Raw genomic sequence first — 17,400 nt, 5'->3', positions numbered from 1 at the left:
TGCTTATAGGTCACATACATAAAAAATATAGTGAGTTTAAGTTCTGATTTATTTTATATCGCAGTTTTAGTCGTGATATAAAGTAGGAATAATTGTGCAGAAGTGAAGAAGAAACGGGCAAATATAGTAATAGTTAAATTTTAACAAATTTATCCTGCGGGGCCGGGTTGGACCCTCAGCTGGGCCGGTTCTGGCCTGTGGACCCTATGTTTGACACCCCCTGGCTTAGGTTGTGCAGAAAAATGTTGAACTGTGATGTATTTCCAAATTTTACAAATTCAATTTCATGCTCAGTTTTGCACCAAACTCTGTGCTGATGAATAAAAACATCACGCTGTGCAGTCGAAAGAACAGCGGTATTACCAGACTTGTATTAAACAGACTTAATTAAATGTAACACATGCTGGTTCATTGACATATTCTTATAATAATGTAAATCATTCCCTTTCTTTTTTTTCCGAATTATCGTCCTATCGCAAAATCACCCAAAATCCCAACCGGGCTCTGTGCAGAAGGGTGTGTTTGTGCTTATATTGACTGGTGGTGGAAGTTCATACCACTGTGCAAACTCTGCCCAGTGAGGCCCACAACTCTGTGTGAAATGTGACACAAGCCTGGGTTCCCCTTTAAGGCATGCCTTTTCTGTCTGCGTGCACAACATTGTGGTGTGTATACAGTGTGTGTGTGTGTGTGTGTGTGTGTGTGTGTGGGGTGGTACTCGGGCCTCCATTTTTACCAGGACATCTGCAGCTGCTGTCCACTGGCATGTCACTGGGAGCGTCACAGTGGTGATACAGTGGTTTAGGAGTGAACCCGAGGCAGCTGAGTGCAGTTTAGCCACAGACAGGTTCACTGTCACTGACTTTCTCACAGCCCGTTTCCAGGACCCCCCGCGGACCCCGATAGCACCATGGCGGATCAGTACCAGCAGTACAACACCAACGAGGAGAAGATTGTGAAGGACAGCCACACCAAGGAGATCGACCTGATCAACAGAGACCCCAACCACATCAACGAGGACGTAGTGAAGGTTTGTGCAGCGCGGACCTGATAACCTGTCAGTGGCGTTTTTGAAAGTATGTGAAGGAAAACGTAACAACGAGAGAAAGAGGGAAAATCGTGCCATTATATTGTCTGGAAAACCTCGAAATAGACCAAGAGTTATTCCTGTTGCCTGTGCAAGACATAATGTTTATTTTGGGAATGGGGTGGAAGAGTGTGAACCCGATACACCGCACCACCGCTGCCGTGTTTTATTTAGAACTGACAACTGTTTATCCTGTGATTGTTACTATGCTACATCACACACATAACATGTTCTGTAAGGTCAGGGCTGAATGAAACATATGGTTTAGATTAGATTATTTGTGAGTTCCGCAGGGGGTTTAATGACTCAGCTGCAGTTTGAAATGATCCACACGCGCATGTGGTCATGTCTGTTTTCAGGAAAACTAACAAAACACAGATTTAAAAAAACTAATGATTGGGTGATTTTCAAACTGCCAAATTTGTCATTCACAGCTGTCTGTGAATGATTGTAAGCAGATAGTAAACACTGACATTATTTAACTACGCCATGAATTGTTAAAATACAGGAGAGAAAATAGATTTTTGATTATTGCAGTGACTATTCATTTGCCATTCTGATAAGAGGAAAGCAGGTTATTCAAGGGATTATCTAAGGCTTTTGTGTATACAGGGAAATATATATACTAATCTGATATACTAATCCTAAACAGTGGTCTGGGGCAAAGACAAAGGCTTAAAACATAGTTTAGTCACTGACTTCCAACTGAAAACAAATTGGCCTGTTGTATGGTTGCTCTCCTAACCCGGACCCCAACCCCAACCCCAATCCCAACCCCAACCCCCAACCCCCAACCCCAACCCCAATCCCAAACCCAATCCCAACTCAACCCAACCCAACCCAACCCAACCCCAATCCAACCCAACCCAACCCCAATCCCAATCCCAATCCCAATCCCAATCCCAACCCCAACCCCAAACCCAATCCCAACCCAACCCAACCCTAACCCGACCCCAACCTCAACCCCAAACCCAACCTCAACCCCAACCCCGCTCCGACCCCAACAACAATCTCAACCCCAACCCCAATCCCAAACCCAAACCCAAGCCCAAGCCCAAGCCCAACCCCAACCCCAAGCCCAACCCCAACCTCGACCCCAACCACAACCCCAATCCCAACCCCAACCCCGCTCCGACCCCAACCTCAACCCCGACCCTAATCCCAATCCCAACCTAATTCCAACCCCAAACCCAATCCCAAAACTTACCCTAAACCCCAACCTCAACCCCAACCCTAACCCTAACCCTTGACATTGGCATGTGCAGATAGACATAACTAGTGCAACTTTATGAGAGGGTATTAATCCAGGCCTCTCTTAAATGTCTTTTTAGGTGGAGTTTGAGGATGTCATTGCAGAACCCGACGGCACGCACAGCCTGGACGGCGTGTGGAAGCTGAGCTACACCACCTTCACCGTGTCCAAATACTGGTGCTACCGCATCCTGTCCGCCATCTTCGGCATCCCCGTGGCGCTGCTCTGGGGCTTCCTGTTCGCCTGCATCTCCTTCTGCCACATCTGGGCGGTGGTGCCGTGCATCAAGAGCTGCCTGATCGAGTCCCAGTGCATCAGCCGCATCTACTCCCTCTGCATCCAGACCTTCTGCGACCCCTTCTTCGAGGCCCTGGGCAAGATCTTCAGCAGCGTGCGCGTGGCCCTGCGCAAAGAAGTATAGGAACTCGCACGCGGTAGTGTTGATACTATGGTCGGATGAAATTGCAGTATCTTTTTATACACCATGAAGATAAGTCCTGGCGTCTTGCTTACTCCCCCTCGCAACGTGTGTTTATCCTCCGCCTGACGTGCCTGGTGTTGCCTTTTGCCACCAGAGGCTCTGCGACAGCTGCAGCAGGCAGCGTGGTTCTGTGACAGCTCTGGCAAACCCCGGAGGGGCCTGTGCGCTCGTCCGCTGGGCCGTCGGCCATTTGGAGGATCCGTCCGCTCTCATTTATCCGTATCACAAAAGAATCACGTAATGGCTACTCATCCACAACAACTGCTGCACCCGTGGACAGCGCTGCCCCCCGTACGCGTCACATTTGGCTCTTATCAACAAACAAAAAAGTTCTGTGGATTGCTGTCGTGTGTCGACATAATGTATGTACAATTAATCCTATCATAAAAAAAGCAGAATGAAAGGAATTGAAGATGTTTTCTGAATGGAATGATTCTTTGTCCAGTGTTGTCCGATTTCTCAGTGTATTAAAAATAATATATTCTGATTTCCCATCTTAATCTTTGACAGAAGTGAAGTGTGCAGTCAGCCATGTTGGTACATATTCTACAACCTTTGTCAAAGTGTAAGGTGTTGAATAGTAAATGTATTAAAGAAAGGTAATGACCTAATTAGCAAATACATCCATAGGATACTTTTATTTTAATATTATTGCTAATATACAAGTGGAAATTATAAATGGACAGAAACTAAAAGATACTTTACTGTCCTTAATAACACTTTAGCTTAGGGAGCACATATTCACCATTAGGCACTTACTAACATGCATATAACTAGCATGCTAGCCCTTTATTAGTAAATATTAAGCACCTTATGTAGGAAAAATCTTAATTCATGTCGTAATAGAGGTAGAATAAGGCTATGTAGAATAAGATGTTAATACGTGCTTAATGATTACTAATAAAGGGCTAGTATGCTATATATCGTACGCCTAATAGCATAGTTGCCGAAGTCATATTTGAACGTTTTTTCGGAAAACAAGAAAAAACTAATTTTTTAGCAAGCACATTGGTAAAGTTAGGCAGATATAATTACCAAAAAAGATGCTTTACTGTCCTTAATAACACTTTAGATTAGGGAGAACATATTCACCATTAACAGGTTGCTTACTAACATGCATATAACTAGCATGCTAGCCCTTTATTAGTAAATATTAAGCACGTATTAACACCTTGTGTAGGAAAAATCTTAATTCATGTCGTAATAGAGGTAGAATAAGGCTATGTACAATAAGGTGTTAATTAATTGATTATTTAATGGTTACAAAGAAAGCGCTAGTATGCTATATATCGTTAGCCTAATAGCATAGTTGCCGAAGTCATATTTGAAAGTTTTCGGAAAACAAGAAAAAAACACATTATTTAGCTAGCACATTGGTAAAGTTAGGCAGATATAATTACCAAAAAAAATTACTTAGGCAATTATGCTATTAGGCTAACTATATGTTATGGTAAGCACCTAGTTAATGGTGAATATGTGATTATGTTCGATTGTATGGGAATTGTTTAAGAGGCTTGAGCGAGTCTGACCCATGTGTTCCACTGCAAAAACACCATGCACATGAACAGCCGGCCAAAAAAACTGGTTTTTCTTAACAGTAATGTCACATGACGTTACAAAATGACTCATCGTTATCGGCCGTGTCACCTGTCACATGTTAGCCTTCACAGGGACAGCAGCGGTATTTGTTTTGGTGTCAAGTCTCTCTGCTGTTGCATGAAACAGACGTTTTACGGTGACTTTAAGTCAAGGAAGGAACTCCGACGTCACTCTATCGTCACTTTGAACGAAAAAAATACAACTCATGATCCAAAAATCCATAATCTGCCACAATCTGGACAGGCGTAAACTGCATGAGCTCAATCACATTGACAGAACAAAGTTAAATGAGCACATTTTCCCCCACTGGTTTCCTCTCATGAACAGAGCAGCTCACACACTTGTGTCACTTGCCTGCACGTGGCAATAATCCATCATCACAGTTAGACAGTTAGTGTGACACCCAGTGGACAAATCAGGAACATCAACAATGGTCTTTCACTCATAGTAATAATAAATGACATCTCTGTCATTTCCACGTCCAATCAGCCGTCGCCTGTGGTGTTTCACAGCCTGCACTAGAGGCTGCTGTTGTATATGATTATTATTATTATCAGTGATGATTCATCTCTCTGTTTATAACCTCTCTGGGATATTACTCTTCTTCCATTTGTTCCACTAAAGATGCTGATTGTAATTAGTGAGGTGTGATTCATTCGCCTGGTTACCTGTTCATTCTCAGGCAGTCGACACTTTCCCTGGAGCAGAATGTGTTCCTTCAGTCTAATTAAAAATGCTCCTCACCGTGTATCCCATGACCACCATTACGTTTTAATCAGCATTATATCATGTTTTTGGTTTTTTTCTTCCATCATTAATCCTGACCTTCATAACAAAAGACGACTGAAAAGTATTTCAAATTAAAAACACCTTTGCAAAATAATGCTCCAAACTAGTTGCTACTCCAGAGACGCTGAAACGCTGCACCGGAGTGGACACGTCTATGTAAAGTGCATCCGTCTCTGTCTTGTATTTACACTGCGTTGTGGGTCAGGTGCAGCGAAAATCAACGTCAAACTATGAGGGTGAGCTTGAATAACAGGCACAGAAATTAAAGCTGAATAAACCTGTGTGTCTCAAGGTGTCCGGACTTGAGTTATCGACTAATGTCGGGGGAAATAAGTGACGTGCTGTAACTGAGGGATCAACGCATCCTTGACGGGTCATATTGTTGAATATTTATTTACAAATGAATATTGAAACAAGCGAGCGAACAACAGCCTCAGACTTAATCACTTTAACAGCGGCGAGTGCTGGAATTAATTCATGGTCACAGTTAACCTTTATTGCCACGTCCTGCAGAATAAAAAAATCAATAATGCAGCGAACTGGACGGAGGCCTCCGGGAAACACGCTAAGTTCACCTTACCAGTCCACATCACATCGCAGGCTGACCGGCGGCGTTATTTGCAGGACCTCGGTGACGTCGCGGGAGAACGACGTCCCTCTGGAATACGAGCAGAGGTTTCTCCAGGTCTGTTTCCAAAGGTACAGAGACTTTTAATCCACGTGTAATTTCCACTGCAATGACTATTTGTGTTTGTTAAAGGGATAGTTCGGAATTTTGGACATAAGACCCATTTTCCAACTCAGCCGGCATGATGGAGACGTTTTCAAGACATTTCATCCAGTTCTTCTAGTTGCCGAGTTCGCTGGCGCTATGGCTAGCGCAAGTCAATGGTACCAGCTAGCATGGCATTAAAAACACTCATACTGTGTCCACAGTGCACCCGAGGCAAATCAATTGTAACGGCAGACTATCGATGTACATATCTGTGTTGATAGAATAATATTTGAAACAAAACTAGCCTCGCATCGCATGAATTTTTGAGGGACTACTTTCTCGGAATCAGTCCGCCGCTGCCATAGCCTAACAGGAAGTATGACGCGCTGCTGCCGCTGCTGAGACATAAATCCTTCAAATTGCAAGGTTGGTTTTATTTAAAACATTGATCGATAGTCTGCCGTTTTTGCACTGTGGAGTCGGTATGAGTGTTTCTAATGCCATGCTAGCTTGCACCATTGACTTGCGCTAGCCATAGCACCATCGAACTCGGCAACTAGAAGAACTGAATGAAATTTCTTGAAAACGTCTCCATCGCATGCGACTGAGTTGGAAAATAGGTCTTATGTCCAAAATTCCGAACTATCCCTTTAAGCCTTTAGCTTAGCTCTCACGTCTCACATTAGCTCAGGTAACAGTTAACAGGAATGCAGTTGTAACAAATTCAGCAATACACAATATTTACTACAGGTGAGCAATTTTATATACATAACACGGAAAAACAAAAATGTCTTCTTTTTTTTTAAACTTTGCCGGTGACAACAACTAAATTACCCACCAAGAGCTTAAATATCATTAAAATATGTTCTTTTTTTCCCCCCCATTATGCCCTTTAAATATGTAAATATACACTGTACATGAACTGTAAAAACAAAGGAAACATTCAGTGAAGTGCTCGGCTCGGCCCGTCGTTGTCTTTACTCGCAAAATATTGCTGCTAAATTACAGTTTTTTTTCAATTTTTACACGTAAATTTTGAAATAAAATACTTTGTTTTAAAGTGTCTCCTTTCTCCCTTGTTTGGGCTCAAACAGCAAAGCCTCGAGGCAGGAGGTATCTGACGATCGTCAAAACTGCAGGATAATTTATCGACGACAGCACGTAGGTTAGAGGCCAAGTAGGCAGGGTTCAGAGCGAGAGGGCGGAGTTGTTAAGTGGAAGCACTTATGTGGTGCTCAGGGAGATGCTCCTCTGACTGCTCCTGATGACGAACGTCGACGAGTTGCTCTTGTGGCTGTATTCAAAGTCACGGCACTGCGACGACTTGAGGTAGCGCGCCGGGCAGCACAGGAAGTTCTGCCTCAGGTCGTGGAACAGGTGTCCCGCGAAGCACATGTAGATCCAGGGGTTGCAGCAGCTGTTGAGGCTGCCGAGGAGCATGGAGATGATGAAGGGCATGGCTGCGAGGAAGCAGAGAGAGAGAGGCGAGTTAGTGTACTGTGACACAATTATTACCACTGTTAACTCTGAGTGCGCAGCACCCACGGTACATTTGACGTTTGAATAATACAACTATACTAACTCCTTATATGGACATCCTGGGGGTGTGTTATGGTCTAATACATTTATAAAAGGTGCATTATGTAATAAATCTAAAGCAACTGGCCATAAAATCCTCACAGAGACTCAGGAATAATGTTCATATAACAAACTGAACTCACCAACAACAACAATACAGCCAAAATATTTGCATTAAAAAAACTATTTTGCAGACTGCAAATCATGTTTATGTTTTGAAATCATGTTTTGGCATGTGGCGCCACCTACCGCCGTCTACCAATCATTGCAGTCAGTAGAGTCTCAGCCGCCGAGCAACCACGGGTTGCCAGTTACGTCTGAGCTACAATGGAAACGAAACCTAAAAGACCTCGGTATTTTGAGTTTGAGTGTAGTAACCGTTTTTGGCCACATTCTTACATATGGCGCCTTTAAGCACCGTATGTATATTATATATAACGGTGTTAATAAAAACGTTGTAATGTACATTAACGCATACTGCGTTTACAATGACGACTGACCGGAAAAAGACGCGTGTGACGTAATTTTTTCGTGACTCCCGATTGTTAAAATGAGTCTCTAAAGTAACGCTAAACTTTAAAAACAGAGGCACACATACGCAGTACACAGGTACGCTTGTTATTTGTAGCGCTGCTCTTTTCCTTTAATAAACAGACCACTCCAGTTCTACTGTAGGCGCGCTAACTAAGGAGCTAACGCAGCTAACGGAGCTAACTGGTAAACGGTGCCTGGACTCCGGTGCTGCGTTAGCGCTAAAGGAGCTAACTCAGCTAACGGAGCTAACTGGTAAACGGTGCCTGGACTCCGGTGCTGCGGTAGCGCCAAAGGAGCTAACGCAGCTAATGGCGCTAACAGAGCTAACTGGTAAACGGTGCCTGGACACCAGTGAGGTGGCACGTAAACATGACGTTGCGCGCGTCTTTATCCAGTCAGTCGTCATGGAAACGCATCATGCGCTAACACGTTAACCACCATTATTACGGCACGTAATGCATTGTGTGTTAGCGTTGACGCCGTTAACGTGCCCAGCACTAATATTATATATATATATAGAGAAAAATATATATATATCATTGACTTCATTCAGCTATATAGCATAAATTAGCAGAGCTATCGTCACAGTAATTATTTATCCAGTTCCAGCCTGTACAGTAGCATAAAGATGTGAATCATCACAAGTGAAAGAGCCATAATTAATGAATGAGGCATAATATACACTCAGCACAGGGTGTTCTTCTGCTCTACTTTAGCGTTGTGCATGTTTGTGTGTTCACAGACGATCATATTATAGTGTATGCATGACGTTCTGAACCAGTCTGGTTGTTCTCCTCTGAACTCTGACATCCAAAAAAAAGCATTTTTTTACCCCAGAGGACTGGACGTCAATAGTTTCTAAAATACACAGAGCAGCCTGTCTGGCACCAACAGCCATGCTACGTTCACTAAAATCCCATTTTCCTGCCTTTACTGATGTTCACATGTTGTACCTATGTGGCTGTGAGTAGGTAACAGATTACAACACGAGAGAAAACAATAAATAAATGCATAAATTGTGATCTGACGTATCAACTCCTTATATGGACATCCTGGGTGTGGGTGTGGGTATGTTTATAGGTCACATATTCAGGCTTTAAAATGTCTTCCTATCTGTTGTTGAGTCAAAGTTATGATTCATTTTATATCACATTTTCAGTCGTGATATAAAGTAGCAATAATTGTGCAGAAGTTACAAAATTAGGCATTTTTTTCTTTTCTTTTTGTTCATAAAAACGAGCCAAGTGAAATTTGAACTGACGTATTTCACAAATTCAATCCGATTTGAGACAATTTTGAGTCCTTTTTTTGCTCAAAAGTGTTAGTATAGCTGGTGAAAATTGACTAAAAATGTGATATAAAATGAATCATAACTTTGACTCAAGTCAACAACACATAAGAAGACTCATAAAGCCTGAGTATGTGACCTATAAACAGGATGTCCATATAAGGAGTTGTGTATTATTTCCATGGGTGCACCTGCAGCACGGATCCGTGCCACGTGAACACTAAGCACTTTTGTCATTTTCCTCATCCAGATACACACAGTTACACTCGTGTATCTGTAGCAAACTCACACACAAGCGTTAAACGATGATGAACTTTACTCCGTTGATAAAACCCGGTGCATCGTGACCGCGCTTGTGTTTCAGAGGACGTTTTCCGTCGCACACAGAAGAACGAGGACACGTGAGCTCAAACGAATTAAAATTATCTCTCCACGCGTCGGATTGACATTTACGCTCCGTCAAATACACACAGTTCTTTGTGACATTTGGCAAATGAGATTCGGATTTGTGTAATTGGTTCATATCCTGCATTTAACCTCTTCTTGGTGGTTTCTAATGACTCTCTGGGCCTCACGCTGTCTCTAACGATCGTCTCTGAGCTCTAATGACAATTTTTCAGCATAAATGAGGCCCGAGAGTGCATGAAAGTCACAGTCATGATTAATAAGAACTGTTCATCAGCTATTAAGGATTTGATATATGAGAGCAAACACAGAGTTTTAGCCGTATCAACTTATTACTCCTCTACACGACAGCGTCTGGGGTTTCAGAATCAGTACTGCAGCGAAAAGTCTCAAACAAAGACGTAAACGTGGGAGAAGACGCCGTTAAACTCAAATAGTGTTTTACAGAAAGATAAACAAAAACAACAAGTTGCATAAAAGCCATCAGTGTGCTGTAATATAGGCTACAGGCTGGAGGGAGTAATGTCGGAATTAAATTCAGAATTCTCTGAGATTCAAGTCAGAATTCTCTGAGATTAAATTCAGAATTCTCTGAGATTGAATTCAGAATTCTCTGAGATTGAATTCAGAATTCTCTGAGATTCAAGTCAGAATTCTCTGAGATTAAATTCAGAATTCTCGGAGATTGAATTCAGAATTCGCTGAGATTAAAGTCAGAATTTTCTGAGATTCTAGTCAGCATTCTCTGAGAAAAAATAAACTTTCTGAGATTATGTCTGAATTCTCTGAGATTAAATTCAGAATTCTCTGAAATTAAAGTCTGAATTTTGAAAAAAAATCAGAACACTGAGATTAAATTCAGAAATCTGAGGAAAAACGTCAGAATTCTCTGAGATTAAAATCAGAATTTTGAAAAAAAAAAGAAGTAAATTTTCTGGGATTCAAGTCAGAATTCTGAAAAAAAAAGTCAGAATTCTCAGAGATTAAAATCAGAATCCTGAAAAAAAGTACATTTTCTAGGATTAAAGTCAGAATTTGCTGAGATTAAAGACTGAATTCTCTGAGATTAAAGACTGAATTCTCTGAGATTAAAGTCTGAATTCTGAAAAAAAATCAGAACACTGAGATTGAATTCAGAATTCTGAGGAAAAACATCAGAATTCTCTGAGATTAAAATCTGAATTCTGAAAAATGAGTAAATTTTCTGGGATTCAAGTCAGAATTCTCAGAAAAAAACGTCAGAATTCCAAGAGATTAAAATCTGAATTCTGAAAAAAAAGTGAATTTTCTGGGATTAAAGTCAGAATTCTCAGAAAAAAATGTCAGAATTCTCTGAGATTAGAGTCCAAACAAGAGCAACAGCGTCATCATTGTGCTGTAATGTGGGTAATGTAACGCACGCACACACACACACACACACACACACCCCCCCACACACACACCCCCACACACACACACACACCAGCAAAAGACTCTGTGGCGAATCAGTCATTCTTATGAGGACGGATGAAAAGTGCAGCTCAGATCTTCTTTGAATAACAGGGAGAACTGCCATGAACAGGTCTTTGAATGACAATCTGAATTCATTGACTGTGTCTCTGCCACAGGGGAACGATAAATCACACAGTGAGTGGGAAAGGCAGAATAATCATCTCCAGGGTGTTGCATGTGTCTGGCTGTCAGAGCCGACGCTGCAGCCCAGAGGACACTTCAGAAATTCATTTATTCGTTTATGGGAACTGAAACCAGTGGAAGTCATTTCATTCACATTTTTGGCAAAACGACTCGGGAAAGTCTTTCCCTGATGATCGAGTTTTTTTTTTTCACTGGTTGAAAGAACATTTAAAGTGACCTTTAAAAAGAACACAGATATTAAATACAGGGCTTTGTTTCTATCAGCTGTACTGGGACTGAGTATGTTTGTGTTTGTCCGAGTCAGGGTTTAAGCGAGTATTTAACCATCGTCTGACATTTCCAATAATGTCATTGTAGAGCTTAATGGTTTGCTAAAAAACCTCCAGTCTTTAAAAGGTTCCCGGTTTTTTCACTGTTGTAACTTCAGGTTGTAAAATGTAATAAATCATGTGGTTCATTTGTCTCCAACACAGAGGAAGGATTCAGGTCTTTACAACAGAGCCAGAAATATCTTTGACTACAGAGCCATTTACTACGGAAGAGCATTAGGGACACATGACAACATCGAAATAAATACAACAGCATGAATTCTGAGATTAAAGTCAGAATTTTTCTCAGAATTCTGACTTTTTTCTCAGGATTCAGACTATTTCTTCAGAAGTCTGACTTTAATCTCAGGTAATTCTGACTTTTTATCAGGTAATTCTGACTTTTTATCAGATAATTCTGAGCTTTTTTTTTTATCAGATAATTCAGAGCTTGTATCTCAGAATTGACTTTAATCTCAGAGAATTCTGACTTTTTTTCAGAATTCTGACTTTAATCTCAGAGAATTCTGACTTTTTTTGTCAGATAATTCTGACTTTTTTTTCAGAATTCTGACTTTAATCACAGAGAATTCTGACTTTAATCCCAGCTAATTCTGACTTTTTCTCAGCATTTACTTAAATCTCAGATAATTCTGACTTTTATCTCAGAATTTACTTAAATCTCAGATAATTCTGACTTTAATCTCAGAGAATTCTGACTTTTTCTCAGAATTTACTTAAATCTCAGATAATTCTGACTTTTATCTCAGAATTGACATATCACAGAGAATTCTGACTTTAATCTCAGCGAATTCTGACTTTTTTCTCAGAAATCTGACTTTAATCTCAGAGAATTCTGACTTTTTCTCAGAATTTACTTAAATCACAGAGAATTCTGACTTTAATCTCAGAGAATTCTGACTTTAATCAGCAAATTCTGACTTTTATCTCAGAATTGACTTAAATCACACAGAACTCTGACTTTTTTCAGAATTTACTTAAATCTCAGAGAATTTTGACTTTTTTCTCAGAGAATTCTGACTTTGAGCTCAGCAAATTCTGACTTTGAGCTCAGAAATCAATTCTGTACATTTGCTCCTTTTCATGTTCTTTATGTAACGCTAAAATAAAACGACTGTTCTCCATCACTGATACAGTGTCGTATCTATCAGTCCTGTCATGTAACACCCAGTAAGAGCACAATTTACATGTCAAAGTGTGACACAGCAGTGATAGAACTGCCAATATATATATATATATATATACACACACACACATATATATACATATATATATATATATATATGTATATATATATATGTATATGTATATATATATATATATATGTATATGTATATATATATATATATATATATACATATATGTATATATATATATATATATATATATACATATATATAGTATAAGACAGCTACTGCCATGTAATCTATTGGATCCTTGTGGTGTATTTGCCCAGTGTTTTGGGGCGAGAGAAGCATGAGCTTTACAGCTTTTTGTGTCCTCTGGTCTGAGTCTAATGGACACTTTATGTCCACATGGTGACGCTCTCCACTCTGTCGTCCGTGCACAAACACCGGCACGTGTCAGAGCCAGAGCTGAGTCACGTTCACGCGTGACACATCTGCACTGATCCAGGCCTCTGCAGCAGAGGAGCTGAATTCCAATTCCAAGTCCCAGTCGGTTTCTGACGATCATGATGGAATCACGTGAAGAGACGAAGCTTCACAAGTGCCACAGGTTTGTCAGTGCATCAATAAAAATGTTTGCTAAGTGTTAAAAAAAACTAACTGTCTGAAAGTCATTGTATGATGTTTTGTTTAAAAGTGGAAATATCTGGTGTCAACGTCACCCTGAATCTTGATAGGTAGTTTCTCTGGCCACACAGTGATGCATGTGTGAAGGTTGTGACAAACTAACATGTTCTGGGGACCTTAAAAGAACGTTCTCTAAAGGTTGTATGAAAGTAATGTTAGGGGAAGGTTCTGCAAACCTTTTGAGAACATTATCTAAAGGTTGTATGAAGATTGGAGAAGCGTAACATTAAGGTAACGACGTTCTGGAAACCTTTAGAGAATGTTCTCCAAAGGTTGTATGAAGGTTGAGACAAAGTTGCGTTATGGGGAACGTTCTAGGCACCTTCAGAGAACGTTCTCTAAAGCTTGTGAAAAAAAGTGGTTACATGAAAGTTCTGGGAACCAAAAGAGAACGTTGTATGAAGGTTGAGACAAAGTAACGTTAGGGGGAACATTCTAGGAACCTTAAAAGAACGTTCTTTAAAGCTTGCATAAAAGTAACATTAGGGGAATGGTCTGCAAATGTTCTCAAAAGGTTGGAGAAAATTAAGATTGGGGAACATTCTGGGAACCTTTAGCGAACATTCTCTAAAGGTTGTATGAAGGTTGGAGAAAAGCTACATTAGGGAAACATTCTGGGAACCTTTAAAGAAGGTTCTCTTAATGTTGTATGAAGGTTGGAGAAAAGTTACAATAGGGGAACGTTCTGGAAACCAAAAGAGAATGTTCTCTTAAGGTTGTATGAAGGTTGAGACAAAGTAAAATTAGGTGGAACGTTCTAGGAACCTTAAAAGAACGTTCTTTAAAGCTTGTATACAAGTAACATTAGGGGAACGTTCTCTAAAGGTTGGAGAAAAGTAAGATTGGGGAACGTTTTGGGAACCAAAACAGAATGTTCTCTAAAGGTTGTATGAAGGTTGAGACAAAGTAACGTTAGGGGGAACCTTAAAAAAACAATCTTTAAAGTGTGTATAGAAGTAACATTAGGGGAACGTTCTGCGAATCTTCAGAGAACATGCTCTAAAGGTCGTATGAAGGTTGTGACAAAGTTTGTTGGAACAAAATGTGCAACCAAAAACAAAGTTAGGGGAACATTAGTAAAACTTTCTGTGTCAACCACAGGAGAACCTAGAGGGGGGGGGTTTGCACATTTGGTTCCCAGAACATTACTTTGTCACAACCTTTATAGAACATTCTCTAAAGGTTCACAGAACGTTCCCCTGACATTACTTTTCTACAACCTCCAGAGAACATGATCAGGTAGGAAATAAAAACCCGAGGGATGCAAATAAACCACAAATTCACATTAAAAATAATATCGAAATATAGATCAGTTTACTAGTCAAGATATGAATATGTTCTATTTAACAGCCGAGAAGAACCGTAACTAAGGTTCCGTGCAGTTTGAGGAGAAGAAGAACAACAAGACAGCGACAGAACAGTTTCAGTCCAGGAAGCCTCAACACAAACAACCAGAGACGCTTTAACAGAAAAGTCTGTTTACTCGCGTTTCATCGTGACATTTCCTGACATTGTTTGAGCTTCTGTTTCAGAAGAATCTCAGGTTTTTGTTTTTTTTAACTCTTTACAGAACAATGAAGGCACATTTTTGTAAATGTACTTTCAATGCTCTCATGAGGACAGAGAGAGAGGGAGAGAGATTCCTCAAATGTCGACTTATCTCCATGGTAATAACACATATAATATCTCAGTGCAGTCCCTGACTTGATGATGACATTGGAGCACAAAGTCTCCTCTTATAATAATGGGTGTGGTCACACAGGGACCAGGTCGATGCGCATTTATTGCCCTGTTGTGTGGTTTAAATGTCACAGACGCGCGCTCTCACCGAGCCTCACTGGCACAAACACACACGCTTGCTTGGCGCGCGCGCTCTGGCGCACACTGATTTGATTAATGATTAGCCGTCAGTCGGTGTCTGCAGCGCGAGGACGGAAACTCGGATGTATGTCGCTTACTAATGATTTTTTTTTGTTTTTGCACACAACAAACAGTCTGGCTTATCGATTATATTATGCGATTATTTGGTCGCATATTGGGGAATAGTTGCGTGACACGTGACATCACTCAGTTTGTGTTTCACATGTTGCTTATTATGACTTTAATAAAGTTGGAAGTATGTGTTTGGAAATGGCTGAATATCAAGGAAAAGGGTCGTAAAGGAACGGGAAAAATCAAAAGCCTGCATTGTGATTCTAAACAAAAACACCTCAGATACTTAATTAAAACATCTTATTTGCATGATATGTAAATAATACAAACACATACATGACAGTTCAGACCCTTTTTTTTGCCCGGTTTGCCTTAATGACCGCGTAAATCCTGTGCGTAAATTACGCGCACCAAGCTGGATGAGGAGACACCCAAACGCTTTCACGCGTCATCATCATCATTATCATTCAAAAACGCTCATTATTAATGATCAATCATAATGTATAAGTGCACATTTGACATGTTATGGATAATTAGAGACATTTTACGCATGAACCTACCCTCGCGGGGCGCTGCTGGGTCCCACGCAGACCACATCTGGACGAAGAAAAACGGCGTCCAGCAGACGATGTAAGCCAACACGATGACAAAGGTCATCTTGACGGTGGTGATCTTCGCCTTGGAGATGAGCTTCACGCTGCTGACGCGCGCCAGCGTGTTGCTTTTGGAGGTTTTGGGCGTGAGGCTGATGCACTGCTCGCGCCTGGTTTTCAGCTTAAAGTTTTGCCAAATCTTGAAGCTGATCAGGCCGTAGCAGACGCTCAGGACGGTGACGGGGATGATGTAGATGGTGAGGCTGATCCAGGTGATGTACGCCTTGGCCCCCCACGGCTTCACGAAGTCGCCCCAGCAGTCGTAGACGCGCGACCCGGCCGCGCCGACCTCGCGCAGGGAGAAGATGAACATCTGCGGGACGCTGAAGAGCAGACTCAGGATCCACGAGAACACCACGTAGATGCGGTCTTTCCGCTTGTGCAGAGAGCGCAGCGGCTGACAGATCGCCAGACACCTGTCGATGGACATCAGCACTAACATGTAGGTGGACGCGAACATCCCCACCACCTGCAGGTATTTCACCAGCCGGCACACGATGTCGGGTCCGTAGAAGCGGAACGTGATGTCCCAGATAAGTTGCGGGAGAACTTGAAAGATCGCCACCACCAGGTCCGCGATGCTCAGGTGCTTCATGAAGTAATACATGCGCGACTGGCTGTGTTTGGTGGAGTGGATCGCGAGCAGCACGCACAGGTTCCCCGCCAGCGCCAGGAACAGCACCAGCGCGAGCACCGTCACCTCCACCTTCGCCACCTCCTCGTTGCGCTTCAGCGGGTTCGTGTGGTTGGATCCGCCGCTGGAGTCGAGGACGCTCGAGTTCCTCCAGGTCTCGTTGAATTGCCAAAAGTCACTCTGGTTGGGGACACTTTCCATGGCCGCAGTCCCAGTCTCCACAGTTCCGCTAACCGATGCGTCAGGCTCGCGCAGTCATGCAGCGACTGGAGCAGGAGGCACCTGGAGGTTCCTTCGAGGTTTCTTCTCTGTGTTTAAAAATAAATAATGAAATCACTTGTTCACCAATGAATGCATGTTTGTAATTATCTCAACAACGAGACGCATCTTTAAAAAAGTAGGAGCCAAAGGAGCAAAACATAAGGTTCAGGGGCTGGTTCTGGACCCACAAAAACAGTCTAAAATACAGCACCTAACTGGTAAGAAATCCAAGTGTGAATACATCCAAAAAAGTGTGTAAAAATGAAAAAACCCCACAAACCATGAGGTTAAAAAATCATGCTGTAAAGGCTGAGCGTTATCATCTGCTGCTGAGAACCAGAGTGAGAGTGGCCAGCTGCAGCACAACGGTGACTGTTGTATGAGCTGCTACAGGCAGCTTCTGTTCCTCAGTCC

The 17,400-nt window shown here is 41.7% G+C and overlaps 2 protein-coding genes across 2 annotated transcripts; one reads left to right on the top strand and one right to left on the bottom strand.

Moving 5' to 3' along the window:
• The first annotated feature begins 696 nt into the window (after positions 1 to 696).
• Positions 697 to 3,307, top strand: cav3 (caveolin 3). Its single transcript, XM_083891902.1, has 2 exons — positions 697 to 1,030; positions 2,419 to 3,307. The coding sequence occupies exons 1-2, from the start codon at positions 911 to 913 to the stop codon at positions 2,758 to 2,760; spliced, it is 462 nt and encodes a 153-aa protein (XP_083748028.1). The 5' UTR covers positions 697 to 910; the 3' UTR covers positions 2,761 to 3,307.
• A 3,840-nt stretch (positions 3,308 to 7,147) lies between these two features.
• oxtra (oxytocin receptor a) lies at positions 7,148 to 16,926 on the bottom strand (the record flags this gene model as incomplete). Its single annotated transcript, XM_083892452.1, has 2 exons — positions 7,148 to 7,383; positions 15,999 to 16,926. 2 exons carry the CDS (start codon positions 16,924 to 16,926, stop codon positions 7,148 to 7,150), a joined length of 1,164 nt encoding a protein of 387 aa, XP_083748578.1.
• Positions 16,927 to 17,400: the final 474 nt, after the last annotated feature.

The sequence above is a fragment of the Microchirus variegatus genome (assembly GCF_963457635.1).
Source record: "Microchirus variegatus genome assembly, chromosome: 7".
NCBI lineage: Eukaryota > Metazoa > Chordata > Actinopteri > Pleuronectiformes > Soleidae > Microchirus > Microchirus variegatus.
The sequence above is the reverse complement of the archived record's forward strand: the minus strand, read 5'-3'. Positions and strand labels throughout refer to the sequence as shown.

Bases quoted from the DNA above. Each gene is read 5' to 3' on its own strand.
- cav3 (XM_083891902.1), top strand. From the start codon at position 911: ATGGCGGATCAGTACCAGCAGTACAACACCAACGAGGAGAAGATTGTG. The intron at 1,031-2,418 runs GTTTGTGCAGCG...ATGTCTTTTTAG, and splicing joins TCAACGAGGACGTAGTGAAG to GTGGAGTTTGAGGATGTCAT.